We start from the raw sequence: 15,317 nt of genomic DNA, 5'->3' as shown, positions 1-15,317 counted from the left end.
TATTGCCCTGATGGTTTCTGGAGCCATGTCATCTGCTGGTGTAGGTCCACTGTTATTTTTATCAAGACCAAAGTCAGAGCAGCCATCTGATGGGAAATGTTATGTTTAATCCACGTTTATTAACGAAAACAGCACGTATATACATAATTCTCTTAGTATGAAGGGTGGTCTTGCAGAACCCCAGCAATTAAACATATCCTGCTGGGAAATTTTAGAGCACTTCATATTTCCCTCTGCCGATAAGCTTTTTGGAGATGGAATTATCATTTCCAACAGGACTTGGCACCTGTCCACACTGCCAGAAGGACCAATTCCTGGTTTAATAACCACAGTATCACTGTGCTTGATTGGCCAGCAAAGTCGCCTGACCTTAAACCGTAGAGAATCTATTAAAGAGGCACCAGATCCAAAAATGCAGATTAGCTGAAGGCCATCACACAGCCTGGGCTTCCATAACACCTCTGCAATGCCATCAGCTTCTCCCACCATGCCACACTGCATTGGTATTGCCACCCAACAAAGTATTGAGTGCATTTACTGTACATACTTTTCATTTGACCAACATTTCTGTGTTTTATAAACAGTTGTATTTTATACAGTTTGTGTTATGTAATTTTTTGTCTCTTGGGTTTCCCTTGGCTGTAAGCCTCAACATTAACATACATAAACACTTTAAAAAAAAGTAACTTTTTACTAAAATTATAATTTATTGAGAAGCACTTCTAACCCAAGTTGCTAGTCTTCTAGCCCCCTATAGCAGGATTTCACATATGTTAATGGTGCCTGTTGCAGGTCCCATTGTGAACACACACAACACAAAAACATGTATTTGTCTATTGTCGATTTCTGGTATTTTGTTGTTGAGATCACATTGAAAAAGGTACCGATCTCTATTCAGCTTCTGGAGCCTCTCAAGTCATGAAGTCACCATTGAAAACACAGCACATGGCTCCAGAAGTTGATAAGAGATCGGCACCTTTCTAAATGTGACTTCTAAAGAAAGAACCAGCATCAAGACCAAGACTGACATTATTCTGATATGTCACAACCTGCTGACAGGTACCCTTTAAAATATATGAAGTAAAAGTTTAAAGCCACAAAATGCTGGGATCCTTTTAGTAAGATTGATTATTAATATGAGATGAGTGATAATGGATGTCACCTGGCATCACTGCCAACACAAGGAGAGCAGCATCCAGCAGCTTTACTGCACAGAGAACAGAGACAGAAGTAAACAGTGGCACCTATTGTGTAGTGGCGGTTCAGGGCTACTGCACGTGTCACATACCCACCCATGTCATTAAAGTCTATACTACAGAAAGGCTCTTAACACAGTATTGTGTAGCAAATTACAGGTGCAGATTGTTGCTCACTTGGCATAGAATTCATCCAATAATCTACACACTATGGATTTTCTACCAGACAAATAATTGCGCAAAGAGAAGGAAAACAAAACAATATTGACGAATATATGAGACATCTTTATTTGATAATAGATTTTAATATACTTAATTTTTTTTGTAAAACATCTGGATACAGATATACATTATCACATTGTCAATACTAAGCCATTAAAGTACATATGAAATCTCACTTTATTATTTCAGACCAATATATATATATATATTAAAAAAAAAATTCTCTCTTGTAACCTAGGCTTAAAAGAGGCCCAGTCTAACGTGACATTTCTGCTGCATAATAGTATTACAAAGACAACACTTGAAAAAGCAGCTGAAGACAAACTGTATTTGGCACAGCAGTAGCCGGGAACTCTCATATCGCTTTGGATGACTTCTACAAAAAGGCACTGAATGTTATCCCCTAGGTCTATAGTAGACTGTCTAAATTAAGCGGAAGTCTCAGAGGCACAGATGGGATATATTTCCATTTACTGGTAAGGGATTGCTAAAATAAAACATGAAAGGAAATATATGGGGTTCAGCCACTGATGCCTCAATTACTATTGTAAGTACAACTGGAGAAGATGTGGCCCAATCATCCAATTAAACTCTAAGGTTTACAATCTACAGATTAATAAATAATTGACAAAAACTAGTGTCATGTATTGAGTATACTCTGCCATGCAGAGAATCCTGGTTTTGGTGTATTATCGTCTTTATATGTACAGTGCAAATCCTCATATGACTGTGAAACTGAGAAGCCTTTAACCCAATAACAAAATATACGTAAAACTTTCCTGCACTAGTAATTGTCCAATGTTTTGTCATTCACATCTGCTTCTAGACAGTGGAACGAGATAAATAATTTGTTAATAAATTTAGATATTAAAAATTTCAGTGCTGGGAGATAACCCAAAGGAAAAAAAAAGTTGTCTGGTTGCAAAATATTTAAGGCAACAAGATATCTGAGCAGCGGCTATGCTTAAGGATACCACTGTCCAGCGTTACATAAAACTATTGGAGAAAGAATTATTCCCGCGTGAGGCAAATGGCTCTAACTGGTGGTTACTAGCCCATATATGTTAGATCACAGCTACGCTGTATTGGAATGTGATGTTATGTATTCTATGGCAGCATTTTATTTAATCAATCCTTTCAATGTGATGAGTAGAAAGCTTCATACCGTATTATAACGGGGTGGGCATTTAAAATGCATATAATGTCTAATGAATTCTAGATGTAGAAAGACATTAAAAAAATATGTAAAATGCACTTCTGCAATATCCGTGCACAGTACTACTGAGCTGTTATTGGCCATGATCCCCATTAGAAAATAAATCAGTAGCTCTAAGGTCACTTCATTAGTAGTACAAAAACAAATTGATGTCACTTATCAAAACCAGTATACAAAATATCAGGTCAAAATGACACGTCTATTTGTCATCAGGAAAGAAAAAGTTGGTCTTTGCATCTATTTACCTTTACAAAAACGGAAATTCAAATGTATATGTATATTATCTTGTCACCAATCCGTATAAAAAAAAGAGAAGAGAGAGAATAGCCCCCAGCCAAGTGACCACCACAGGAGTAGTGAAGGAAAAGAGCTGTAATGTTATCCGTGTGTAACCCAGCCTCTGCATGAATGTGGCCTCTCAGACCACAGAGGCAGCATGTCTCACCAGGACCAGTGTGGAACTGTCTCTGTCCTAAAGGGTCCCAAAATGCAAATATGGCACATACAATGTCATCGCTTAGCAACAGCCCTGAAGAAATGTTGCTGGTTTTTATTCTGCCCTAAATTCCTGTTGAAACATAAAAAATTGTATATATAATTTTATGCATTTTTAGCTGCGGACACATACATAATAGTGACGGTAGAGGTATTGCTGGAAAGCCTTAAAAATATAGGAACAAGTCAGCAACAATAGAAAGTGCTGGAAGGCAGCACTGTACTGGGAACTCAGAGTTGTAAGTGTATGGAAAATCATTCTTTAGCTGGAAAGTCGAGCAGTACTGCTTCTAGATGTTTGGGAATGCCGAGCTAAGCTCTCAATGCAATGTATATTCAAAGATCACACAGCTCCAACAGCACTAAGGGGTGGCATTACGGGTTTTTTTTAAAGGGGTGGTCTCAGCATCCACATTTGCCTTTGTCTTTGTCCTCATTTAACTGCTCAGTAGAGCTATGGCCATTGGAGCGGACCACCCCTTGAGGTATCCAAGACTTGTCCACACACCGTTCCATCCTCCTCATGATTAGGTCCAGTAACGTCTCCACTGCTTTATTCACGTTAGTTCCATCTGCAGCACTTGTCTCAAAGTAGGGTATTCTGAAAAAAAAATCAGATTCATATTACGGTATATCACACGGGACAAGTCAGAAAAATTTATGAGACCCGGTCAGAATCTGAATACCAAATATATCTTGACCATTCAAGAGAAATAGCACAGAGTAAAAGTGCAGAGCACACAGACTGAGTACATCATGTTTCATTGCCCAGGGCCTATAGGACTGGGTGACAATTGTAATTGTAAAACACACACATGGGCATGGATTTCACATGGTCACAGGATCAGATTGTCTGCAAATCAATTATGCTCCACAATAGGGACAATCCGATACCAGACACCTCAGTGTGCCGAGTGCTGGGATACAGATGCAAGGCTATACCGCCTCAAATATGCCTAATGATAATTAGCTGATCAACTTGTCTACATGATAAATGTCATATTTCAATATGACTGCTATATAAACACAGCACAGGCGTTGTAGACAGGCGTTTCCCTACATCTGTAATCTTACTTTGTTCACTACAAATATTTGCTGTTCAGGAAAAAAAAAAAAAAGATTAAGAAGGTTTCTACCACTGACCTATATATCATGTGTTATGTACTGCAATATTAGATGGAAAAATATAGAGCTTCTGTATGTAATTCAGCTATTATTTTTATTCCAGGTAAAGTAATTACAATTCAGCTCCACAAGGGGGTGCTAAAATGTGATCATTGCAAGTTATTACTAGGACAATAACCATGTGAGATCTAAAGGAGCCCAGATCCAGATACATCAACAATTATTTTCTGTTCATCCTCAAATGTCAAGAATTAAATATGAAAGTTCTATACAGGATGGTGTGCTCGAGTTATAGGAACCAGACCAAGTGGCAAAACTGAATGTCATCCGCAACAATGGAAGGAAGGAAACTGCTCACCCATATTTCTCTGCAAATTCCTTTGCCTCTTCTTCCTTGACCGCTCTCTGATCCTCAAGATCGCTTTTATTTCCACACAACACAATGTCTGGGTTTTCACAATACGCGTGGATTTGCAACTGACCTGAGAGACAGAATACATAGTTTGTAAGTTTGTCATCACTTTACTGCTCCGTTCACACCTGCATGTAGCAGATTCTGTTAGACATTCCCATATTAATATCTTTCTGCTAATAATTCTGGAAGCGTAACGTAAGATCTATTAAAGTCTATAGGGCATGGAAGGTGAATAGAGGTTCCCCAGTTCTCAGTTTCTGTTATATTTTCCTAACTGAGAGTGTAACAGAAAGCCCAGGTGCAGGTGTGAACAGGGCCTTACACAGATTGTTGCTTGGATAAAATTCAAACCCATTAAAATACAATCGTAGAAAGAATACAGCTTTCGGAGAGGGGTTTTCTTGTTTTCGTGTTGACACAAATGCAATCCATGAAACAGGTAATGGGTGACATTTTAGTTCTAATACCCGGATTGTTGTAAGGTAAAAAAGCTTTGCTCACATATAATCTATGTTATTTACAATGTATGTACTCATACAGCAAATCTCACCTTTATACCTAGACAGCATATCCTAAAACAATACAGCAGAGCTCAGCAAGAACTAAAGATGGTTTGTTAGATTAATAGCCTCCCGGAGCCCTTCAGGCTCTCTAGCATACTTTTACAAGGTGATACTAGAAGGAAATAGGCCATGGATAAAAAATATAAGATTAGCACAGTCACACTTCCTGGACCTATGAGTAAGTGTCTGGTTTATCATGATGGATTTTGATGTGAGATTTCCTATGAGGCATTTGGTATTGGAGTTGCTCCCTCTTAAAAGCAGGAATAGGCAAAAATTAAATTCCATAATACTGTATATAAGTATAGGCTCATTAGTTCTCCAACATCCCACTCCTATGACTTCCATACTCATTAGAGAGAAGTAGTAATGGGAATTCTGTCTCTTCTTAGCGAGGTGGCTCATTAGGCTCAGCTCAGTAAGAAGAGCCGGCTCTTCTGGCTCCTGAACGGCTCCCTATTAAATATATAATAGGGAGTCACCCCACATCACACCACGTTTAACCCGATTTTATCTGGTTAAAGGGGGCAAGGTGAGATGTTTAGGGCAGAGTTTAGTGAGCCATCGGCTCAGTGACAGGAGCCGGCTAAGGTCATTCACGAACAAGAGCAGGCTATTTGTGCCAGCTTGTTTGCTAACGGCCCATCACTACCGTATATACTCGAGTATAAGCCGACCCAAGTAAAAGCCGAGACCCCTAATTTTACCACCAAAAACTGGGAAAAACTATTGACTCGAGTATAAGCCGAGGGTGGGAAATGCATTGGTCACAGACCCCCCCCCCCAGTATATAGCCAACCAGCCTCCTATAGTATACAGCCAGCCCAGCCTGCCCCCAGCAGTCCACAGCCTGCCCCCAGCAGTCCACAGCCTGCCCCCAGCATTAAAAAAAATTAAACTTATATACTCGCCTGAAGACAAGCGGCGCGGACATCGGGGGAGCAGCGCTGCACATTGGGGCCACCGGAGGGCGAGTATATAAGTTTATTATTATTTTTTAAGTATTTTTTACTCTTAATAGCTGGGTATTGACTCGTGTATAACCCGAGGGGACGTTTTTCAGCACATTTTTTGTGCGGAAAAACTCGGCTTATACACGAGTATATACGGTAATCTGAAGCCACCAAATTTGGTTTGGCAGCTTTAATAGCTAGTGTGCTAGCACAAACTTTACTACCTATAGGTAATGTTAAAGGAAAGAAGGATTGGTCATTAATTTAATCACCTGATCCAGTGTTTTTCCCATGAAATAGGATGCTGCCAGAGTTGTCCAACAGCATCATATGTCACAGTGCCTGGATCTGTGAGTAAGTGTCTCTGGTTGGTCATGCTTGATTTTGATGGTAAATTTTCCAAGCGTACACCTGAGTTTAGTCTTCATATGTATTACACTGCAAATTATTTACTCATTTTCTGAATTCCATTACATCACAGCAATACCAGCTACGGTAAGTCATATTCATAAAAAGTGACACCTTGGTAAATTCCACAAATATAATATTTGTTCAACTAAAATGGCCAAGTGCACTTTGGCTGACCAGAGCAGCTGTAAAGGCAATAAATCTCTTCAATGTCTTTGTTGCAGGAAATAGAACTTTTGTTTGCTTTGTTAAATATATAACTTACACCTAAGTAAACATAAATATTTTATCCCTTCTAAGCTGTGATCAATAACTTTAACAAAGCCCAGATGGGAAACGGGATAGTGTTTGCTAAAATTATATCAGATGATTTGAAAATAAAAACATAAAACTAGATTATTTGTAATCAATAAACCATGAGTGACTACAGGAGATACATAACAATACCAGTTCACACTGTAAAAGAAGCACATGACAGCAAGAGGTCTCTATCAGGAAGCCTGAAGAACGACAAGAATAAGATTACAATACAACAACCATGTCTTATTGTAGGGTGGATTGGTCCAAAAGTAAAATTGTAGTAAAAGACGTGAATATAATCAGCCTTTAACCAGCTCACCTGCATGTAAATAAAAAAGGAATAGTATTGCCACTTACAATAAGGCAATGGGTGATTTACTGCCTAAAACATATTCACTGTTAGACTAGAGAAGCTTAAAACTTTTCAGCCACTAGTCTATGTCTAGGGTCGCTCCAGGTTTCCTTAGGCCCCTGGGCGACAGAGCCTGAGCGGGCCCCTAAGCAGTGAACTCATATGGTGGCATTAAAAACACAAAATCTTAACAAACCAATATTAATATACACCCCCATCCCAGGCTGCATTAATATACAGCCCCCAAGGCTCCATTAATTAAGCATATACACCCCCCATCCCAGGCTCCATTAATAAATATAAACCCCCCCATCCCAGGCTCCATTAATAAATATACACCCCCCCCCATCCCAGGCTCCATTAATATACAGCCCCAAAGGCTCCATTAATTAAGTATATACACCCCCCATCCGAGGCTCCATTAATAAATATACCCCCCCCCCCCATCCCAGGCTCCATTATTTAAATATATACACCCCCCATCCCAGGCTCCATTAATTAATATACACCCCCCCATCCCAGACTCCATTAATAAATATACACCCCCCATCGCAGACTCCATTAATTAATATACACCCCCCCCATCCCAGACTCCTTTAATTGATATACACCCCACATCCCAGGCTCCATTATTAATTAATATACACCCCCCATCCCAGGCTCCATTAATTGATATACAACCCCCCATCCCAGGCTCCATTATTTAAGTATATACACCCCCCATCCCAGGCTCCATTAATTAATATACACCCCCCATCCCAGACTCCATTAATTAATTTACACCCCCCATCCCAGACTCCATTAATTAATTTACACCCCCCATCCCAGACTCCATTAATTAATTTACACCCCCCATCCCAGACTCCATTAATTGATATACAACCCCCCATCCCAGGCTCCATTATTTAAGTATATACACCCCCCATCCCAGACTCCATTAATTAATTTACACCCCCCATCCCAGACTCCATTAATTAATTTACACCCCCCATCCCAGACTCCATTAATTAATTTACACCCCCCATCCCAGACTCCATTAATTAATTTACACCCCCCATCCCAGACTCCATTAATTAATTTACACCCCCCATCCCAGACTCCATTAATTAATTTACACCCCCCATCCCAGACTCCATTAATTAATATACACCCCCCATCCCAGACTCCATTAATTAATATACACCCCCCCATCCCAGACTCCATTAATTAATTTACACCCCCCATCCCAGACTCCATTAATTAATTTACACCCCCCATCCCAGGCTCCATTAATTGATATACAACCCCCCATCCCAGGCTCCATTATTTAAGTATATACACCCCCCATCCCAGACTCCATTAATTAATTTACACCCCCCATCCCAGACTCCATTAATTAATTTACACCCCCCATCCCAGACTCCATTAATTAATTTACACCCCCCATCCCAGACTCCATTAATTAATTTACACCCCCCATCCCAGACTCCATTAATTAATTTACACCACCCATCCCAGACTCCATTAATTAATATACACCCCCCATCCCAGACTCCATTAATTAATATACACCCCCCCATCCCAGACTCCATTAATTAATATACACCCCCCCATCCCAGACTCCATTAGTTAATATACACCCCCCCATCCCAGACTCCATTAGTTAATATACACCCCCCCATCCCAGGCTCCATTATTAATTAATATACACCCTCCATCCCAGGCTCCATTAATTGATATACACCCCCCCCCCTATCGCAGACTCAATTAATATACACCCCCCCCATCGCAGACTCAATTAATATACACCACCCCCATCGCAGACTCAATTAATATACACCCCCCCACCGCAGACTCAATTAATATACACCCCCCCCACCGCAGACTCAATTAATTATATACACCGCCCCCATCCCAGACTCCAGTAATTGATATACACCACCCAACCCAGGCTCCATTAATTAATTAATATACACCCCCCAGGCTCAATACTTTAATAAATCCCCCCCCCCCTCCCCCAGGCTCCACACATTAAGCACCTTATAGTGTCCAGAAAAAAAAAAAAACTTAACTTACCTCAAGGACTGCATTCCCGGTGTCTTCTTCACCTCTTCTGGGGCTCTCACCGCTCTCCTGCTACATCTTCAGTGCAGGGTCTACTGTGCAGCAGCAGGGACGCAGGCAGTTAGGCAGTTGCGTCTTCTTATCTTGCCAGTGTATGCGATTGGCCCTTCTGGGAGCCCAGCACTTGCCCAAGTAAGCCAGGTACTGGTGCCGGCCATGTGTCTTATGTTACCTTACAGATCAGAAACTGAAAGGAATATACGCAAACCAAGGGTCGCACAATAAGACTACTGAGGTAATGGGCAACAGCGAACAGGGGCATACTAGATAAACATACCAGTAAAATCTCTTCATGGAGTCTCTATTACTGTACAGCTGCCTGCAAATAATACCCGATATCCATACGCAAATTCCGAAAACATAGCCGATCCATAGCTTGCTTTCTAGTCCTTGGTGGTTGAAATGCTATATGTTAATTATTTTGTGCATGACATATTGTGGAGGTTCTCATGCTGGGCCTGAGGCCCTGAAGAATTTGGTGGCTCAACCACAACATACTAAATCCTTTTATTTGCAAGCCAAGGTCATGGGGTTCTGGTAGATGCCTTCGCCCCTTTTAAGATTATATACACGCCGAGAGAGCATATGTATATGGGAGTCATCATTCCTCTACTGTCACAAGGAATTGCGCAGCTTGAATCTAGGGAGACAGGATCCAAAATTCAACATGATGTTCATCACAGTCATTGCTTTGTCTTACAGATAGGTAGAAGAAGCCGCTCTCAGGGTGATAAGTATTACGTTGTATACATTTACTAGTTAGTGATCAAGTTTGTTTTTTGGATCACATTTTATCAGCAATTTTTAAAGGGGCTTTCTTACTACACATATATAATATCATATATAATGAGATACGCCTAAAAGGTCTGATCCAACACTTATCAATTTTATTGTTCCTTTCTATACTAAAAAAAAAAAAAGGTGTAACCCTTCAGAAGTGAAATGTCAGTACAGTGACATGGTGATAATCTAGTGTGGTTGAAACGGGATGGTTTATATGCTTTACTACAGGCACGGAAGCAGCACAGCCCATTTGTTAGTGCTGTGAATTAAAACCCACACAAATAAGGTGAAAGTTGTGCTCTCTGTTTGTGCTGCTGTTTCCATAGCTAATCTGCAGCTCTTGATCTTGGGTGGGAATCAAAACTCCTTCTAGACAGCATTGTGTTTGCACAAGAGGAGGGTGTTCCTAGGTATTTGCAAGAAGAAATGCCACAGGTCTTGTTAAACGTCCCTTAACAAATATAAGAATGTAGATAGAGAGCAAACCAAACAGCACAAAGTTTCACACTGACAGGTAAATGGTTTAGACTTTAGAGGGTTCACCTTTGGTAAACCAACATTTAAAGGACCACTGGGCAGAGAAGTCTCTTTATGTTAATGTATTTTGTAAATATTACAAATAATACTGGAAGATATATAAAGAAATGTTTTCTGTGTGTCCCAAGTCCTCAGCCATGTCCCTCATTCTGCAAGTCCAACCAGCAGAAAATGATAAAGATGAACAGGGAATGAACCCCTGTGTTCTGCGCAGGATATTAACAAGACTCTTTCAGAAAGTAAAAAAAGTTACTGCACAGCGCCTACTTCTTCACCCCCCATCTACGTATTTATGTTGCTGCAGCTTTGTAAAATAAAGAGATTGCGACGGCCCCATCTTCTAAAGTAACAGCAAGCAGAAATGATCAGCATAAAAATACAAATAAACTAATAAAAAAAATGAAGTGAAATATTAAAAATGTACAACCTGTAAAAAGAAATATCATTCTAACCCCATCCCCAAACCTCATACCTAACACAATGTTCAGGTGGTTTTTATATTGTTCTTGCACCACCAATTAAGATTGTAGTACACATAAGCTTTGCACAGCTTTCCACACAAACTAAAGGCAGATAGGCAAAGTGCACATTACTGGCATCATTATACTCAGGAGAGCCCATAAGTTGCATCAAAATTGGTCTGACAAACATATTATGTTCCGTTAGCTAAAGTATTCACAAACACATTATACAAATATTCTACTATATAAATGAAAAAAAAAATTAAGCAGTGTAAGATGAACTTACTTATCCAATTCCTGACATTTAAGAAGCTCTGCTCATTTGTTAAGTCAAAAAGTAAAAGGAAGCCCATTGCATCTCTAAAGAAAGCTGTAGTGAGACTTCGAAATCTGGAAATAAAAAAGGAAACAAGGCAATATAAAAAGATTCTGGTTACTAAGATGCACCCTATAAAATTAGGACAGAGAAAGCAGCCTGTGTCCAGCATTTTCATGGATGCACCTGCCATTACCCAGAATACTTCAGGAATAGCGGATACACAGGTAAGCAACTTGTATTTTAGCCTTCAGTATTTTTTTATCTTTTAAATCATATGAAGGGATTTAGATTCATTTATATTGTGAATAACAGACTATTCATATGCCATTTCCAGGGATTTATATTGTTTTAGTATGTATCTATGGGCATCATAACTATGGGCTGCCCTGAAGTCTAGTGAGTGATTCCCTCTCAGAGAAGGGCACGTCCTGAGGCAGGCAGCGCTCGACTAAATTCCCTGCCTCCGCCTTCATACAACCTATTTAAAGACAATTTCCTGGATGATGCCACCATGCCAGACCATGAAAGATCTGGAAATGAAGACATCATGACAGGTCTGGTATATAAGGCTTCTAAGATCCCAGACTAGTGTCTAGTGTGAAGAAACAATGTATGCTTTCTACCTGTTGTATACTATAGGAACCAATCATCAAGTCGATAACACAAAACTTGATGACAAGTTCCCTTTAAGTGCAAAGTAACTGCAGAATGTCAATAATTGCAACAGGGATTTAAAAGTCAAAGAATAGTTTTATAAACTCACCTTTCCTGACCCGCCGTATCCCAAAGCTGCAGGTGAACCCTCTGACCTCTACCAGCAATTCCATCAGGACCATTAGAACGATATACCTGATAAAAGAGAAGGTGCAAAAATAAGAAAAAAATAAATGTAATAACAAATCCATCTGAAATAATAAAGTTGTACAGCAAATATATGCACTTACTGTACTGTGTAGCTTCAGATAGATCAGGAATATAATATATTTTATTAGGGAGTGAAAACTACAGGTTCCACGGCAACTATGAGGAAGGCAGCAGGGTATGCAACCTCAAATGTAGTTTCCTTCTATCCTGGTTAGCAGGATGTAAATGATTCTATATTTGCAGGCTGGTATGTGCTGCCAAAAATCCAAGATAAAGCTATGCCAATAACTGGATATTTCACCTACTTGACTATATAACGGCATAGCAATTCCATAAATAGTGGACAACAGTCCTTCCTTTCAACTTGCACATGCATTTAGTAAAGTAAGGTTAAAGGATATCCATCTGTTCATGAGACTTCTCAGAGGTGTAACTGCATAGAGCGATTATCCTTTAAGATGGGGTTCTGAACTATTGCATGATAGTAAAGGGAATGACACCTACATCGGCCTGTATGTAATGCTGCTAGGCAGTCGTAATTTACATATCTCACTATCATCAGCTCTCTCTACCACCCTGAGAGCAAGATGTAAAGCAGATATTATTTCCTATGTTGCAGTATAAAGTAACACTGAGAAGGCTGCAAGCTGAGCTCTCAACACTTATATCACAAAGAACAGCCCTACAAACCCATCTTCTATTCATCTTCTAAGAAAGGCCTTGAATGACATAACACCTATTTTATTTTCTTCATTCAACTACAGAGATCTTAACAGGCCAAAAGGAAATAATGAGTTAAAAGAGGAAGGGGCATTGGTAAAGGCTAAGGTTACACAGCGGAATGTAACACATCAGGAAACCTGCACAGCGATGGCAACATTTCAGATCATTTCATTGTGACAACAGCTCTCAGCTATTTTATAATAATAAGCATACAAGACCTATAAATGCAGAAACCTGCAAAACTGGTCCAACCTGGAGAGAAAACATGAAAGTGTCTCCACCAAGCGCAATATGCAAGAAGTAACAGTACATCTGGTGGTTTCACTTAAATAAAGAATTTTTGAGCAATTTCCTAAGAATTTCATTGTACAGGAAGGAACTGAGGAAAGGTTTTTCAACATGGTTCATAGAGACTGTAAGAGTGCGCTGTATTTACATGGATATCTCAGCACCTGTCGGACCTGCCAATATTCCCAGGCAGCTTTAACCTTTTGTATCAGTAACCCTAGGAACATTCATTTGTTCTACAGCTATTCCCCATGAATGTTATATTCATTTTGTAAAATGTTTAATGGAAGACAATTATGTACAAGACAGATTTCTTTGTTCTTAAGTTGAATTGTATGTCAAAACAGGTGTATTGCAGACATTTTTGACTTTTAGTCACTGCAGTCTAAAGTTCAGCACCCAGAGACCTTCCCCAAAGGTCAGTGACCAGAGAGGGTGTAAGTTGGGTGATCTTAAGGCATTCAAAGGGACTATGTCAGGGTAATTTGGGACACTACACTAACTATAGGTTCTTATGAACCAATGGTGTAGTGTCCCAGTCACCCTGTATAATCTCTGTCTGTGGTCGCTATTAAAGATAACAAAAAAACTCTTGTACATACCTTTGGATTCAATGCTCTTGTGCCATACCTACAGCACGTGTGCAGTGAAACCAGATTGTACATCATTGGCTGCACAGACGCCAGGAGCTAACGGCTAAGGTAAGTATAAGTTTGGTTTTTTAATTTGGACAAAGATGATACAGGGCGATTTGAGACACTAGAACACTGGTCTATAAAGACCTGTGGGTGCTTTAGTGTCCCAAATCACTTTGACAGTCCAGTTATCAATACAAGATCAAATTCCGAAACTATTGTTTTCTTCAGAATTTTTGGCAAATTTGCTGGTGGATATACGTCCCCATAGACTTCTACGGCAACCGGCAGCGGTACGGTGCACGAGCAGAAGAGAGAGCATGCGCTATCTTTTCCCGTATGTAAAGCCGTGCACCAGGCGTCCTATGAAGAGGGGAGGGGTGAGGTTTGGCATACAGACTCCACAGCCCTAATTCTGCTGCACATCATTTATTTTTTTTTCTTTTACTTTTTTAACACACACATGCACAGTATATGCAGCCAGCTGGGATTCAGGCTTACGTGAATGGTATCAAAATGAATGGAGCCAGGCAGAGATACCAGATACAGTACAACCTGCGGACAAACATTGCACTACCTCTGCAAGAATCATGTGCCATGTATTACTAATCCCGACAACCCCTTTAATCTTGGGGCCATTCTTAAAATAATAGCCAATCAAAAAAGAATAAGTTCTTACCACTCTCTTTTCCCGGAAATCTATTCCTACTGTTGTGATGAACTTAGAATTAAATTTCCCATCTGTGTATTGGTAGAGGAAGCTGGTTTTTCCAACACCGGAGTCTCCCAACGCTAAAAACTTGATGAGGTAGTCATAGTCCCCATCCGACATTGTGAAGCTTAGTTAGTGACCTGCAAATCATAAAAATAAAATATTATAATAATAGACAACCTCATCTCATTATCAAGTAATTATATTTCCTACATTGCAAGGGATGGGATCTGTAAAACGTTGCAGGATATGCTGGTGTTATATAAAGACTATTATATCTATGGTTGATCTGCTTGCTGACAAAAATGCTTTTCTTTTTTGTTCTTTTTTCCTTGGGGGCTGTACACCTGCGGCCTGGTGTCCTGTACATACCTTTGTACTGTACAATACATGTACATTTATCATATTATATTGTTAAGCCAGCAAGGCTTTTTATTTGCCATTGTATTTTTTTATCAAGGCAAGGCCCAAATGTATATGCCGGCCATATGCTAGCTTTATGCACGGCAGCTAGCATCCGGTCTACATAGAAGCGCGTTGTGCATACACGGTACGGTACAGCGAGCACACGTGTCAACGTACTGCAGTGTCGCCGAAAACAATATAGGAGCATGGAGAGGGGAAGGGTGAGAAGCACTCACTCCTCC

At 39.9% G+C, this 15,317-nt stretch overlaps 2 protein-coding genes across 10 annotated transcripts in view; both read right to left on the bottom strand.

The window, feature by feature from the left end:
- PIGBOS1 (PIGB opposite strand 1) overlaps positions 1–15,317 on the bottom strand; it is a 229,348-nt gene that overhangs the window by 162,645 nt on the left and 51,386 nt on the right. The window lies entirely within an intron of this gene.
- RAB27A (RAB27A, member RAS oncogene family) overlaps positions 1,461–15,317 on the bottom strand; it is a 45,552-nt gene continuing 31,695 nt past the window's right edge. For 7 of the 8 annotated variants that reach the window (XM_072148169.1, XM_072148165.1, XM_072148164.1 and 4 more), the window contains 5 exons: positions 14,638–14,810; positions 12,212–12,297; positions 11,416–11,519; positions 4,613–4,736; positions 1,461–3,730 (listed from right to left, as the gene is read on the bottom strand). In XM_072148169.1, coding sequence (XP_072004270.1) covers positions 3,532–3,730; positions 4,613–4,736; positions 11,416–11,519; positions 12,212–12,297; positions 14,638–14,790 — 666 coding nt within the window. In that variant the 5' untranslated portion in view covers positions 14,791–14,810 and the 3' untranslated portion in view covers positions 1,461–3,531. The remainder of the gene's footprint in view (positions 3,731–4,612; positions 4,737–11,415; positions 11,520–12,211; positions 12,298–14,637; positions 14,811–15,317) is intronic. The other variant, XM_072148171.1, reaches the window with a different exon arrangement.

Source organism: Engystomops pustulosus, chromosome 4, assembly GCF_040894005.1.
Source record: "Engystomops pustulosus chromosome 4, aEngPut4.maternal, whole genome shotgun sequence".
Taxonomy (NCBI): Eukaryota; Metazoa; Chordata; class Amphibia; order Anura; family Leptodactylidae; genus Engystomops; species Engystomops pustulosus.
The sequence above is the reverse complement of the archived record's forward strand: the minus strand, read 5'-3'. Positions and strand labels throughout refer to the sequence as shown.